At 50.5% G+C, this 14,813-nt stretch overlaps 1 protein-coding gene across 1 annotated transcript in view; it reads left to right on the top strand.

Annotated features, from left to right (window-relative positions):
• Positions 1 to 14,813, top strand: part of MORN1 (MORN repeat containing 1) — a 55,618-nt gene that overhangs the window by 13,755 nt on the left and 27,050 nt on the right. The window contains exons 7-10 of the mRNA XM_034672032.1: positions 2,159 to 2,255; positions 3,703 to 3,813; positions 13,231 to 13,354; positions 13,799 to 13,968. Of these exons, the coding sequence (XP_034527923.1) occupies positions 2,159 to 2,255; positions 3,703 to 3,813; positions 13,231 to 13,354; positions 13,799 to 13,968 (502 nt within the window). The remainder of the gene's footprint in view (positions 1 to 2,158; positions 2,256 to 3,702; positions 3,814 to 13,230; positions 13,355 to 13,798; positions 13,969 to 14,813) is intronic.

Raw genomic sequence — 14,813 nt, 5'->3', positions numbered from 1 at the left:
CCGGGCTCCAGGGGTTCCGCGCCCATCCCCGCAGAATGGGGAGACCCCAGCACACCTGCACAGGGACAGGAATGAAGACTGGAATGTGAGGGCAGGTGGCAGGCTTGCCCAGGGCACGTGGTGGGCACAGAGACCGCAGGCCGGAGGTTGGCTACAGCAAGGGGGCTGGGGAAAGGCGCGAGGCCCCACGTGAAGGCTTTGCTGTCTTCCAGGCATAGCTCTTCCCTGTGGCCACTGTCCCCTGCCTGGGCTCCTTTTGGGCCTGACCACATCCCACTGTACCGCCTATTGATGCCAGGCCTGGGGACTGAGCCTGGTGGTTTCTAAGTAGAGGGCGAGGTGCACTTTGGGGGCAGTGAATTTTGTTTGGCTCCTATGAGGTTTGCGTTTGTTTAGCCTGAGTTGAAACTGGTCGCTTCTCAGGACTGAGGATGATGTCGCGAGGGGAAGGGTTTCCTGGCAAGCAAACCATTCCAGCAACTTCACTTCCAAGCCTCACCCGCCACCTCCCAGCAAGCATAGTAACCGGGAGCTGGGGCTTAACGTGCCCGCATGGCTCTGGGGCAGCCACCTTGCCCTCCCAGGGTGGCCCCACCCTGACCCACGGACAACAGCCCAGCCCAGGACTCCCCCGCTCTGCTGTCTCTGGCCCACTGCACTTTGCCCATCCCGGTGAGAGAGCACACTGCCCCGCCGCACACACGCGTGCACACGGATACACAGATGCACACACACGTACGTACATGGGAGCACAGACGTATATGTCATTCCCAAGCACGGACACGCGTGCGCAGTGACGCCTGCCTGGCCGCAGGGCCGAGACACCCACTAATGCTGCTCAGAGGCTGGCGCTGGCTCCGAGGCGGTCTGCCAGTGACTCCGCAGCGGTCCCCACAGCTGCCAGTTGGGCTCCCCACCCCAAGTCCGGGACAACAGAGCAGGGCCCACTGGTCGGTGCGGGTCCCCCGTCTGCCCTGAGACCCGGGGGCCTCACCTCCATTTTGGTCTGGCCCGTCGCCTGCATATGTGAGCCGCTTTCTAAAGGACACGACGTCATCCGCACGTGGCACTGAGCGTTCCGGGGGCACAGCCGGGGTGCAGCCTCAGGAGAGCATGAGATGTCACAGGGCCAACTGTGCTCTCTGGGCCTTCCCCCGGGGCGGGGGGCAGCCTGCCCCTGCCCGCCTGGCACCCTGGCTGGCATCCCAGCCCCTCCTGCCTGCTGTTGCTTTCCTGCCCCTGCCCAGTGCCCGCGGGGGCTGCCAGCTGTCCAGTGCCCTGGCCACGGAGGTCCTGCTCCCCCCCCTCAATGCGACCTGGCTCCACAGCTCTGGAGCTCAGTGACCGTTCCCCAAGCCGCCCCCCAGTTCGGGGCATCATGGTTCTGCGGGGCTGCGGCCTTCAGGGGCCGTTCCCACAGCCCTGTGGCCCTTCGCTGTCGTCCCAAGGGCCAGGGAGAGCCCGAAACCGGCCTTTGCTGCACTGCCTCCCACAGCAACCGTGGGCAGCGCCCTCCACGCGGGCACCGACTGCGCCCGGCCCACGTGGAGAGCAGGGCAGGGAAGCAGGAGCCCAATTAGCTCCCACAGAAAAAATGCATAGAACCAAACGTGCTTCTGGCTGATTTTTCTTCCAAGGAGTAATTCACAGTCAAATAAAATACCATTAGGACCTTGAGGTTTTCCACAAAAACAATGTTGCCACTCTCCCACATTATTCTTGCACTCTGTTGTGTGTGTGGTTCAGAAAGCGAGGCTGCTTATGGGGGTGGGTGAGTGGTGTGGGCTCCAAGGTCCCCTCAATGGACCTTGCTCCTGTCAGGGGGCCCCTCCACCCTGCACTGCTGCCACTCCACACACGTAATATCTTTACTGAAAGGATTTTTGTGCTGAAAGGGCCCCTTTTTTGAGCCATTTACATGTGTGCCATTGTCCCCAAACTTCCCTGCTTCTCACAATTCAATGGCAGAGCGACTTGGAGGCAGGGCTGTACCACGCATGTAATTCCCTGCCCCCAAAGGGGTGGTTTTCCAGCAGCCTCGGTCCACTTGGCCTATGGATCCCCAGGGGGCCGTGATGCTTGCGGGGACCCCACGGGCCTCCACCTGCTGTCTCACGTGTCATCCGTGGGCTCTGAGTCCACATGGCTCTCTCCACAGGGGCAGTGGCACAGCGATGTCTTCAGTGGCCTGGGCAACATGACCCACTGCTCCGGGGCCGTCTACCATGGGATGTGGGTCAATGGCCACCCAGTAGGTAGGTTCCTCTCCCACCCCTGTCTCCCCCTTGTCCTCTTGTGGGGTCATGTTGGGGTCTGCTGAGTTCTCTCTCAGGTGGCCATGGGCACTCGCACGGGGGTGCTGAATCCAAAGCTGTTTGGGGTCAGGGGTGAAGTGGGATCTAAAACCCCAGGCCCTTTAGGAAAAACACATTCCAGTCAGGTTTCAAAAGGACTTCTGACTGGTCTGCTTTCAGCTCAGGTCACAATCTCAGGGTCCAGGGGTCCACCAGGAGCACCTTAGTAGCTTCACCTTGGGAAGAGACCCAGATCCCACCCCACCCCAAAATAGGGACGTTGGAATCCCTGGGTGCAAAAGACTCAGGCAAGGGGCATAAGACATGTCCTCGCGTCCCCCCAACAGAGTCTCAGCAAATACCGGAAAAGTCCGGGACAGCTGAGGTGGGCCCTGGCCTCACCGTGCTGGGTGCTGGGCCATGCCCCCAGAACAGAGCAGGGCTCTCCGGGCCCACCTTCACCAGGATGCACCTGCCACCCTGCACACATGGCTGGGTGTGCTCACTCCTAGCTGGCACGTCCTCGATCCGACTCAAGTCCTGTCCTACGCTTTTCCCAGTGATTGCTTTTTTTTTTTTTTAAAGATTTTATTTATTTATTTGACAGAGAGAGAGACAGCCAGAGAGAGAGGGAACACAAGCAGGGGGAGTGGGAGAGGAAGAAGCAGGCTCATAGCGGAGGAGCCTGATGTGGGGCTCGATCCCACAACGCCGGGATCACGCCCTGAGCCAAAGGCAGACGCTTAACCGCTGTGCCACCCAGGCGCCCCTCCCAGTGATTGCTTTTAAACCCCCTAAACCCTGTGTTGTGCCCGGGGTCATTGCTGTCGGGGTGTCGGGGATTCGGGGGGAAGAAGACAGAACACCGTCTCCAGCAGCTCACACCCCAGAGGATGCCCCGCAAGTCCAGCCTGTGGGGGGACGCGCCCTGGCCCGCTCCCCAGCAAGTGTCCGCTGTGCCTCACCCAGCGGACACTGAGCCGCTGACTCTGACGCAGGCAGGGCAGGCCAGAGTCCTAACCAGCTGGGGGGTGTGCAGGAGCCCCCACCGTGCACAAACCCGAATGCCACCAAGCCGCCCACTCCCAGCCCTTGCACATTCGGGGGACCCCTGAAGTCTCTTTAATGTAACCAGTTCTGCAATAAGCTGCTTCAGAGTCACAGCTGGCCCTCAGGATGGGGTTGCAGTCTTATCTTAGTGACTGGCTGGGTCACTGGGTGAGGAGGCTCGTGCAGGGGATTTTCAGCCATGCGTGTGATTAACCACACGTCCCTCTCCCTGCGGTGCCCTGGGAAGCGTGGCTGTTCCCTGGGGACCACGTAGGCGTGTGAGGGCCCGTGTGGGGGCATGAGCTCGCGCAGGCGGTAGCCCCGCCATTCACCTGTGCCGTGCTCTGCTCTCTCCCAGCACAAGCCAAGAAAATCGTGATTTTGGGTCCAGAGGTGATGGACGTGGCTCAGGGGTCTTCCTTCACACTGAGCATTCAGCTGCAGCAGGACGACGGGGAAGTGGCCAAGAGTAAGCATCTCCAGGGTGATGACTGAATTTTCGGAATCTCAGCGTCAGGGACGAAATGCCTCATGTGGCTTCTGGTGTGGGGACAACCGCAGTAACTTTGTTTTGTCCTTGTCCCTGGAGCCTTGGAAGAGGGGTAGCAGGCATGCGAGTCCTCCCACTGGAGGGAGGCAGCCACATGCATCATGTGTGTGTGCACACGTGTGTGCGCGACGTGTGTGTGTGCCCATGGCCATCGCACATGTCCCAGGACGATGGGTGGCTTCTCAGGGCCGCTGGTGTCTGCAGGGCGCCTCAGCCCGGCGAGGGGCAAATTCCTGTGTCCTCCATGGGTCATCGGGGGGGCAGATCTCCAGTAGCATCGGGCTGCTTTTCAAGGAATTGTATCAGCGGGCAGCGATGCAGAGTGTGGACCAGCTGACTTCCCAAAGCCCTTCCCGCCCGTGAGCGGAGTGCCCAGTGCAGAGAGGGGCATTCTGCCCAGCAGCAGAGCAGAGGACCCTGAGTGCGTCGATCGGCCCCCAGGCGGTCTCTGTGCAGTGGCTGGGGCAGGACCGCCAGGAATAATCGCATGCCTGGGATTCTTAATGTCCGCTAGTTCACCTGAGTTCAGTAAGCTTTGCAAGGAAGTCGCCACGAGCAGCATGGGTCAAAGACAGTCACGATTGGTTTGTTTTAACGACCTTATTGCGGTGTCATTTATATAGCTCGAAATCCTTGGGTATTGAGTGATTCCTCGATTTTCAGTAAATTTGCAGAGTGGGGCATCCAGCAGCACGGCTCTGTTTCAGACCACTTCCTTCCCGCCGGCAGCCCCATTCCCATGGTGTGCCTGCTGTGGGCACTTGGTATGAGTGGAGTCCCACGACACGTGGCCTCTGGCTCCGCATCTCTGCCTGGCGTCTTTGGCTGCGGTGACCCACGCGGTCGTGTTGGCACTTCGCTGACCACTACTGCGCTTGGTTCCCTGCACGTCTGTCGGTGGACATGTGGGTCCTTGCACTGCTGGCAGCTGGGAATGTTTGATGCAGGTTTTTGTGCGGCCTGTCTTTTCGGTGTCAGTTGTGCACCCATGAGTGGAGCTGCTGGATCATGTGGCAGATTTACGTGTAAACTTTCAAAGAAACTGCCACACTGATTCCCAAAGTGGCCGCACCAGTTTACAACCCCGCCAGCCACACGGGGCCCGATTTCCCCACAGCCTGCCCACCCGCAGCCATCCCGAGATGTCAAGCGGCGTCTGGTTGAGGTTCTGAGTCCCACATCCCTCACAACCGATGGTGTGTGGCAGCTTTCCATGTGTTTATTGGCCACGTGCGTGTCTTCTCTAGAGAGATGTTTATCCAACTGTGCTGCCCATTTTTTAAAATTAGACTGTTACTCTAATTGTTTTTCAGTCATATGAGTTCTTTATGTATCTGATAATAAGTCCTTTATCAGATACATCTTGGCAAATGGTTTCTTCCAGTTGTGGCTCATCTTCTCATTTTCTTTAAACATTTTTTTAAAGATTGGTTGGTTGATTTGAGAGCAAGAGAGAGCATGCGAGCAGGGGGAGGGGCAGAAGGACAGGGAGAGAGAGAATCTCAAGCAGACTCCCTGCTGAGCGCAGATCCTGAGTCAGGGCTTGATCCTATGACCCTGAGATCATGACCTCAGCCAAAACCAAGAGTCGGACACCTTACCGGCTGAGCCAGCTAGGCACCCCTCATCTTGTCATTTTCTTAATGCTGGCTTCTGAGGTGCAAAGGTTTTTAATTTTGATGAAAATTTGTCAATTTTTTCTTGTATGGATCATAATTTTGATAATGTAAGTAGGAATGATTAGCCCAACCCAAGTACACAAAGATATTCTCCCGTTTTCTGCTAGAAGTTTTGCTCTCGCATGTCTGCAATCCATTTTCGGTTAATTTTTCTGGATAAGATAGTTCTAAATTCATCTTTTCTCACATGGATGTCTGGCCATCCCAGCACCATGTGCCAAAAAGACTGTCTTCTCCCCGCTGGATTGCCTCAGCACCTCTGTCGAGAACCACGTCACCATAAGAGTGAGGGTTTGTGTCCAGATTCTGGATTTTTGTTCTGTTGCCGCACGTGCCTGCACTTACACCACACCACCTTGATCGTTGTAGCCTCACCGTGAGTTTGGAAATTAGAGACTCCTTCAATTTTGCTTTCTTTTTCAAAATTGTTTGGGCTATTCTGGGAACTTCATATTTTATACAATTTTTTTAGGATCAGCTTGTCAATTTCTGCAAAAAAAAAAAAAAAAGAAAAAGGCTGCTGGAATTTTGTTAGGGATTGCTTCAGCTCTGGCCAGGAAGAGCTGCTGTTAAAAGCACTGTATCTTCCATGAACATGGGACACTTCCCCTTTTATTTATGTCTTTACTTTCTCTCCCCAATGTTTTGTGATGTTTAGTGTGCAAGTCTTGCACTTCTTTTGTTAAACTTATTAATAAGTGATAAATAATTTATCAGTATTTATTTAGTTTGTAACTTATAATTTGTTCACTAATAAATGTGTAATATTTATTCTTTTTATACTATTATGGATGGAATTGTTTCCTTACCTTTATTTCAGAAATTGCTAGACTACAATTGATTTTAAAATATTGATCCTAGATCCTTTGACCTTGCTGAACTCATTTGCTAGCTCTGCTAGTTTTCCTGAGGACTTCTTAGGATTTTTCTATATAGAGAATCATGTCATCTGCAAAAACATCCAATTTGCTTCTTCCTTTCCAGTCTGGATGTGTTTTCTTTCTTGTGTCTGCAAAATTTTACATTCCCACTGGCAGTGACCAAGGTCTCTGATTGCTCGACATCCTCACCAGCATTTGTTACCATTGGTCTTTTTGGTTCTAGCTTTATACCAGTAGGTATAAAGTGGTATCTTGCTGTGCTTCTGATTTGCATTCCCCTAACAAGTAATGATGTCGAGCATCTTTTCATGAATTTATTGGCCATTTGTATGTCTTCTTTGGAGAAGTATCTATTCAGATCTTTGCCCATGGGAAAAAAAAGGGGGTAACTTGGGGCACCTGGGTGGCTCAGTCAGTTGAGCATCCGTTTTTGGCTTGGGTCATGCTCCCAGGGTTCTGGGATCGAGCCCTGCATTGGGCGCTTTGCTCAGTGAGGAGCCTGCTTCTCCCTTTCCCTCTGCCTTCCACTCCCCCTGCTTGTGTTCCCTCTCTGTCTGTCAAATAAATAAATAAAATCTGTAAAAAAAAAATAAAATAAATGAAAAAAATTTTAAATGAGTGACTTGCCTTTTGATGTGAGCTAAGAGCTCTTTATGTATTTTGTTTTGTTTTGTTTTGTTTTTAAAGATTTTATTTATTCAACAGAGATAGAGACAGCCAGCGAGAGAGAGAACACAAGCAGCGGGAGTGGGAGAGGAAGAAGCAGGCTCATAGTAGAGGAGCCTGATGTGGGGCTCGATCCCAGAACGCCGGGATCACGCCCTGAGCCGAAGGCAGACGCTTAACGACTGCGCCACCCAGGCGCCCCTCTTTATGTATTTTGGATATAAGTCCCCTTATCAAATATCTGATTTGCAAATATTTTTTCCCATTTTGTGGATTGTCCTGTAGTTTCTTGGTGGTGTCCTTTGAACACAAAAGGTTTGAATTTTGATGAAGTGCAATTTGCCTACTTTTTTCTTTTGTTGCTTGTGCTGTTGGTTTCATATCTAAGAAAACTGCCTAACTCAGAGTAATGAAAATTTACTCCTGTATTTTCTTCTAAAAATTTAATATTTTTAGCTCTTACATTTAGAGTTGTGATCCATTTGGAGTTGATCTTTGTGTGGGGGGAGAGGCAGCGGTCCAACTACATTCTTTTGCATGTGAGTGTCCAGTTGTCCCAGTGTCATTTGTTGGCTGTCATTTCCCCCATTGAATTATCTGGGCATTCCATTTGCTAAAATTTTGTTTAAAGTTTTTGCATGTCTTTTCATGAAGGATATTGGTCTTGAATTTTTTTTTCTTTTTAAAGATTTTATTTTTAGCAATCTCTGCATCCAATGTGGGACTCAAACTTACAACCCCAAGATTAAGAATCACATGCTCCACCAACTGAGCCAGGCAGGTGCCCTGAATTTTTTTTTTTACAATGTCTTAGTCTGGGTTTCGCTATCAGGGTAATGCTGACCTCATGCTTCAATTTTCTGGAACAGTCTGTGTTGGATCAGTATTATTTTTTTCTTAATATTTGGTAGATTTCAATATGGAGGCCATTGTGGCCTGCAGTTTCTTTGTGGGAAGACTTCTTACTAATTCAGTTTCCTTAATAGATATAAGGTTATTTGGGTTATCTACTTCTCCTGGAGTAAACTGTGGTGTTTTGTGTCTTTGAAGGAATATTTGTTCATTTCATCTAAGTTGTCAGATTTATTGTCATAGCTTGTTCATAATATTCCCTCATTCTCCTTTAATGCACTGGTATCCCCTCTTTTGTTCCTACTATGGATTATTGATGTCTTCTTTCTGTTTTGCCTGACTAGTCTGGCTACAAGTTATCGGTTTCATTGATAAACAGTCAACTTTTTGTTCCATTGATTTCTCTTTTGTTGTCTGTTTTCTATTTCATTAATTCCTACTATGATGTTATTTCCTTGCTTCTGCTTATTTTGGGTTTAATTTGCTCTCTTCTTTTCTTTTAGTTTTTAAGATGAACACCAAGGTCATTGGTTTCAGACCCTTCTTTGCTAACACGAGAGCTGATTGCTATCGATTTCCCCCTTCATACTGCTTTAGCTGCATCCTGGAAAGTTTGGTAGGTCGTGCATTCATTTTCATTCAATTCAAAATGCTTTCTGATTTCCCTTTTGATTCCCTTTTTGACCCATGAGTTATTTAGAAGTGTGTTGTTTCATTTCCAAATACTTGGAGATTTTCCAGAGATCTTTCTACAATTAACTTCTAACTTAATTCCATGTGGTTAGAGTTACACTTTGTATATCTTCAGTCCCTTTAAATGTATTGAGACTTTTTTCATTGAATTTGTTCTATTTTGGAGGGCACCTGCATGGCTCAGCTGGGTAAGCATCTGCCTTCAGCTCGGGTCATGCTTCCAGGGTCCTGGGATCTAGCCCCACATTGGGGTCCCTGCTCAGCTGAGAGCCTGCCTCTCTCCCTTTCCCTTTGCCCCTCCCCCTGCTTGTGTGCTCTTTCTCTCCCTCCCTCCCTCCCTCTCTCTCTGTCAAAATAAAAATGAAAGAATCTGTTCTATTTTGGTAAATGTTGCGTGTGCACTTTGAGAAGAATATGATTTCTGCTTTTGTTGGGTGGAATAGTCTATAAATATCCATCAGGTATATTTTATTGATACTATCCTGCAAGTTTAGCATCTGCTTGCTGAGTTTTCGTCTGCTTATTCTATCAATTACTGACAGGGATATATTGAAATCTCAGATCATAATTGTGAATTTGTCTATTTGTAATTTCATTTCTATCATTTTTTGCTACATGTATTTTGAAGGTCTATTATTAGATGTGTAAACATTTAGGATTTTTATTTTTATTTTTTTATGTCATTTAATTAGTTGACCCCTTATCATTGCAGTATTTCCTTTTTCATCCCTGGCGTAGTCATTGCTCTGACAACCACTTCCTATAATATTGATATAGTCACTCCAGCTTTCTCCTAATTAGTATCAGCATTGTGTATCTTTATCCATACTTTTGCTTTTCACCTACTTAAGTCTAGATTTAAAGTGTGCTTTTTGGGGCGCCTGGGTGGCACAGCGGTTAAGCATCTGCCTTTGGCTCAGGGCGTGATCCTGGCGTTATGGGATCGAGCCCCACATCGGGCTCCTCTGCTGTGAGCCTGCTTCTTCCTCTCCCACTCCCCCTGCTTGTGTTCCCTCTCTCACTGGCTATCTCTATCTCTGTCAAATAAATAAATAAAATCTTAAAAAAAAAAATAAAATAAATAAAGTGTGCTTTTTGTAGGCAACATATAGTTGGGTCTTGCTTTTTCATCCAATCTAACCATATATATCTTTTAATTGAAGTTTTTACACATTCACTTTTATTTTATTTTATTTTGTTTTGTTTTATTTGAGAGAGAAAGCACACATGCACGGGAAAGGGCAGAGGGGGAGGAAGAAACACATTCCCCACTGAGCAGGGAGCCAGGCAAGGGCTCCATCCCAGGACCCTGAGATCATGACCTGAGCCAAAGGCAGATGCCTAACCAACTGAGCCACCCAGGCTCCCTTCACCATTCACATTTAATATAATTATTCATATAACAGTTTCAAACCTACCATTTCACTGTTTGTTTTCTCTTTGCCCCAGCTGTTTTCCTTTTTTGACTCTATTCCTACCTTTTGTGGATTGAGTATTGTTTACGATCCCATACTGTGTCCTCTGGTGGCTTTTCAATGGTTACCCTTTGTTTGTTGTTTTAGGGGTCGCTTTAAGGGTTACAATATACATCTTTAATTTATCAGAGTCTGCTTTTGAGTGATACCACATTACTTCACGTATAACGTAAGAACTTTACAATAGTATATACTTCTTTTTCTACAAATCCAACCTTTATATTATTGTTTTTATACATTTGACATTCAAATATTTAATACATTTCATAATACATTGTTATTACTTTTGTTTAAACAGTCATTTATCTTTCAAAGAATACTTAACAAGTAGAAAAGGAAATCCCATCTCTTACCCCCGTAGTTCCCATTTCTAGTTCTCCCCGTTCCTTCCTGTAGCTACAGATTTCCGCCTGATACCATTTTCCTTCTTCCTGAAGGATTTACCCTTTAACATTTCTTGTCCTACATGCTTGCTGGAGATTAATTCTTTCAGGTTTCGTCTGTCTGGAAACATCTTGATTTTACTTTCATTCCTCGTGGATATTTTTACCAGGCATAGAATTCTGGCTCTCCTCCCAGCAGTACAGGGCTGCTGCTCCTTGTCTTCTGGTCTGCCCTACTTCCAAGGAGAAGTCTGCTGTCGTCCTTTTCCGTGTTTTCTCTGTACAAATGTACTTTTTCTCTGACTGCTTTTAAGATTTTCAGTTTATCACTGGTTTGAGTAGTTTAATTTTTGATGCGACAGGGTGTGGTTTTCTTCGTGTTTCTTGTGCTTGGGATCCATTTATCTTCTTGGATCTGGGGGTTTATAGTTTTCATCAAGTTTGGGAATTTTTCTAAATAAATAAATCTTTTTTAAAAGGAAGGGGGTGCCTGGGTGGCTTAGTCCATTAAGTGTCCAACTCTTTTTTTTTTTTAAAGATTTTATTTATTTATTTGACAGAGATAGAGACAGCCAGCGAGAAAGGGAACACAAGCAGGGGGAGTGGGAGAGGAAGAAGCAGGCTCATAGCGGAGGAGTCTGATGTGGGGCTCGATCCCAGAACGCCGGGATCACGCCCTGAGCCGAAGGCAGACGCTTAAGCGCTGTGCCACCCAGGTGCCCCAAGTGTCCAACTCTTGATTTCAGCTCAGGTCATGATCTCAGGGTCGTGAGATTGAGCCCGTGTTAGGCTCTGCATTCAGCAAGGAGTCTGCTTAGGATTCTTTCCCTCTCCCTCTGCCCTCCCCCCCCCCACACTCACACTCATGTGCTCCCGCTCTCTCTTTCCCTGTCTCTCCCCCTCTAATAAATAAATAAATCTTTTAAAAATGGGGGGGTGGTTCAGCCTTTATTTCTTCAAATACTTTTCCATCACAACTTCTTCCTCCCTTTGTAGGGGCCCCATTACCCATGTATTAGGCTGCTTGAAGTTGTACCACTGTTCATGGATTCTTTTTCTCCTTCCCCCTTCCTCCCTCCTTTCTCTTTACCTTCATTTTTCTTCTTCTTTTTTCCTTTTTCCTCTTGGTGTTTCATTTTGAGTGGTTTCTATACCGATGTTTTCAAGTTCATGGATCTTTTTTTCTGCAATATCTAATCTGTCATTGTTCACTTACAGTGTATGTTTTATCTCATAGTTTTTGTTTCTAGAAGTTCAACTTTGTTTTTATATCTTCTCTGTCTCTACTTATGTTTTAAACACATGGAATACAGTTATAATTAAAACTTTGAAAAAGTGTCCTTCCTGCTAATTCTAGCATCTGGGTCAGTTCTGGGTTGGTTTCAGTTGATTGCGTTCCCTCCTCGTTATGGACCATACTTTTCTGCATTCCTTGCCTGGTAATCTTTGATTGGTGCCAGACATTGAGAATTTTGCCATCTAGGGGCTGGGTATTTCTATGTTCCCGTAACTCTTGTTGGCCTTTGCTCTGGGGCGCAGTTGACTTATTTGGAGACAGTTTGATCCTTTCAGGTTTTGCTTTATGATGTGTTAGGTGTGGAGGAGAGCTGCGTCTGAGACCCATCATCCCCACCGTTGAGAGCCCTGCCCAGTGCGCTGTGGCATCCATTCTCCAGTGTGGCCAACAGGAGGGAGCATCACTCCCAGTGCCGTACAAGCCCAGGCCCCTCTCACCCCCTCGTGTGGCTCTTGGCCTGGCCTCTGGGCGTTTCCTCGCAATTGTGCACTGATCTGCGTTCTGCTATTCCCCGGGGGTCCCGCACGTCTCTGTTCCTCTGCCTTTAGGACTCCAGGACTCCTACTGTGTGCCTGTCCTCCCGGCCTCCAGGCCCTGCTTCCTCACGGAGGAGGTTCCTGGGCTTGCTCAGCGCCTTTCCCTGCACCCAGCCTACCTTCTCTCAAGCTAGTGACCCGGGCAGTTACAGAGTCCACATCATTTGTTCCCCATCTCTCAGGGACCACTGTCCTTGCTTGAGGTCCAGAATCTTGAAAAACATTGTATTATCATTATATTTTGTCTGCTTTTTTGGTCGCTTCAAGTAGGAACATGAATTGGTGTCAGGTACCCTGTGGTACCAGAAGCAGAAGCTAGTCAACCCCAGTGTGCTGTGGCCCTTTCCTTCTAAGTCAGAGGGCTTCGAGCGCCTGCCCCGCCACGTCTCCTCTTCCACAGGGGCTGGACCACGGCCCTTCACTGACACTGCTCAGTGGTTGTTGTTGGCTGTCCTTCTGCATTGGACCCAGAGTGCACATGACCAGGCCCTGTGCTGAGTGCCTCGGGAGTGTAGACAAGGGGGACAGAGGTGAGAGATGGGTAACAAGCAGCGACGTCTCCCCGGAGGCAGGACCGTGGTGGAGACAAGCCTCCGGTGTGTCTGCTCCCGGCCAGGGCCCCCGCACGCCCCTGAGCAGGTGAAGCCCTGAGGACGGCCAACAAGGGGAGGCCCTCCCAGAGGCACAGCTTCAGGGCAGGGAGGCCAGGAAGGGGGTCAGGGAGCTCGAGTTGAATGTAGCTGTGGCCTGGGCCAGCGTTGCTCCTGCATCCTCCTCACAGGTGCCCAGGCCAGGACCAGCGAGGGAGAGACCCGGGTTCTTGTGACCATTCTGTTCCTTCCTTGGCACAGCCTGCTTCTCTTTCCTTTCCAAGGCGAGGACGGCCGGGTTTTGAAGATCTCAGCGGGCGTCAGGCATGTGCAGCTCCCGGCCTACTCAGAGGTCAGCTGCTTCAAAGTGGACAAGGACACCCAAGAAGCAGCCATCCAGACCCCGTTGTGAGCATGGGCGACCCTGGACATCACCCGTGTGGGGCGGGGGACAAGCAGGAATGGCCCACAGCTGCTCTACGCAGACCCATCTCCACATCGCTCGCACGCAGGCTATGACCCCAAGGGCACTGGGCGCACGGCAGTGGCCACCAGACGCGATACTCTCGGTCCAGTGGAGAGGCAGCAAAGGCACCTTCAGGCAGTGGGGGCCAGGCAGAGGGCCAGGAGTGGGAGGGCTGGGGCTGCAGCGGGCTTTCACGTGGTCCTGGAGCAAGACTCTCTCTCCCCTCTTCCTCCCTCCCTCCTTCCTGCCATCTTAGTCTCAGGGCGGTTGTCTCAGCCCCTCCCCCTCCCTGGAAAGGCCCTTAGGCCACCATGTCCCCCAGACAGCCAGGTGTCGCCCTCCACTTGGTGTCCAGCAAAGCCCAGTCCCACCCATTCCCTTCGTAGCGGGTTTGACTGCATTGCCTATCCTCTGTGGAGTCCCAGGTCTGGGGACCTGGAGCCCAGAGCTGCCCTGGAAAGTGCCGGAGATCAGCTGTTCCACATGGGAGACCTAGAGACAGCGCTGGCATCAGACACCTCTCGTGGCCAGAGAGACGTCCCCAGTGGCCTTCCCGGTGAGTGGAGTTACCCAACTTGGTGGTGGTAGGTGGCATGAGTGCTTAGGGGTGTGTGGGGTGACAGTGGGTGCCCCAGAACCTGGGCAGGAGGAGAATAAAGCCTCAAGAAGTCAGGCACAGTGACCCTGGAAGAGACAGGACATCCCAGGAAGACGGTGCCGGGCCTGAGCAGGCCTCTCCTCCGGAGGGCCGGGCACCGTGGCCATGGGCTGAAAGGCAGGCTGGGAGCTCCCTGTCCTGGACATCCAGGCCCCTCAGGTGCAAACCCAGTGCCCACAGTGGGGTTGGGAACGAGCAGTCCCAGGGGCCGCCACAGCTGCTGTCCCGCACTCCCCACGGGCACTTCTGGTCATTGCCATCAGAGTAAAGTGAGGTCGTTTTGTTCGCGCACCAGGAGCCTGGCGGGAGAATGCGGCCCCTGGGCTGACGGTCTCAGGGTTATATCTGCATCTCTCAGATGGCGGGCTGGGCCCAGAGGCAAACCCACCAAGGCCACTGTCACCAGGAGGCCTGTGGTCAGCCTGGACAGGACACCAGAGCATAGGAGGAGGCCCTCGTGGCCCCACCTGCCGAGCTCAGCCGCCATGCGCAGCCCTAATGGTCATGCGGATTCGCCTGGTTTTCCGGCTGATTCCGCACCTGCCCAGAGCACACAGCACATCCACATGCGCTTGGCTCCGAGTGCCTGAAAACCGGCTGCCGTGCAGTGCCTGGCCGGGCTTTTCCATGGATTATTCCGGAATGACTCCCGGAAAACAAGGGCTGGAGCTGAGGAGGTAAATGAGTTTCGTCTCTGCCGTTCACCGTGTCCGGGCCCGTGGGTCCTCCCACACAACCCGATG

Source organism: Ailuropoda melanoleuca, chromosome 11, assembly GCF_002007445.2.
Source record: "Ailuropoda melanoleuca isolate Jingjing chromosome 11, ASM200744v2, whole genome shotgun sequence".
Classification (NCBI taxonomy): domain Eukaryota; kingdom Metazoa; phylum Chordata; class Mammalia; order Carnivora; family Ursidae; genus Ailuropoda; species Ailuropoda melanoleuca.
Note: the sequence above shows the minus strand (reverse complement) of the source record. Positions and strands in the feature narration are given on the sequence as shown.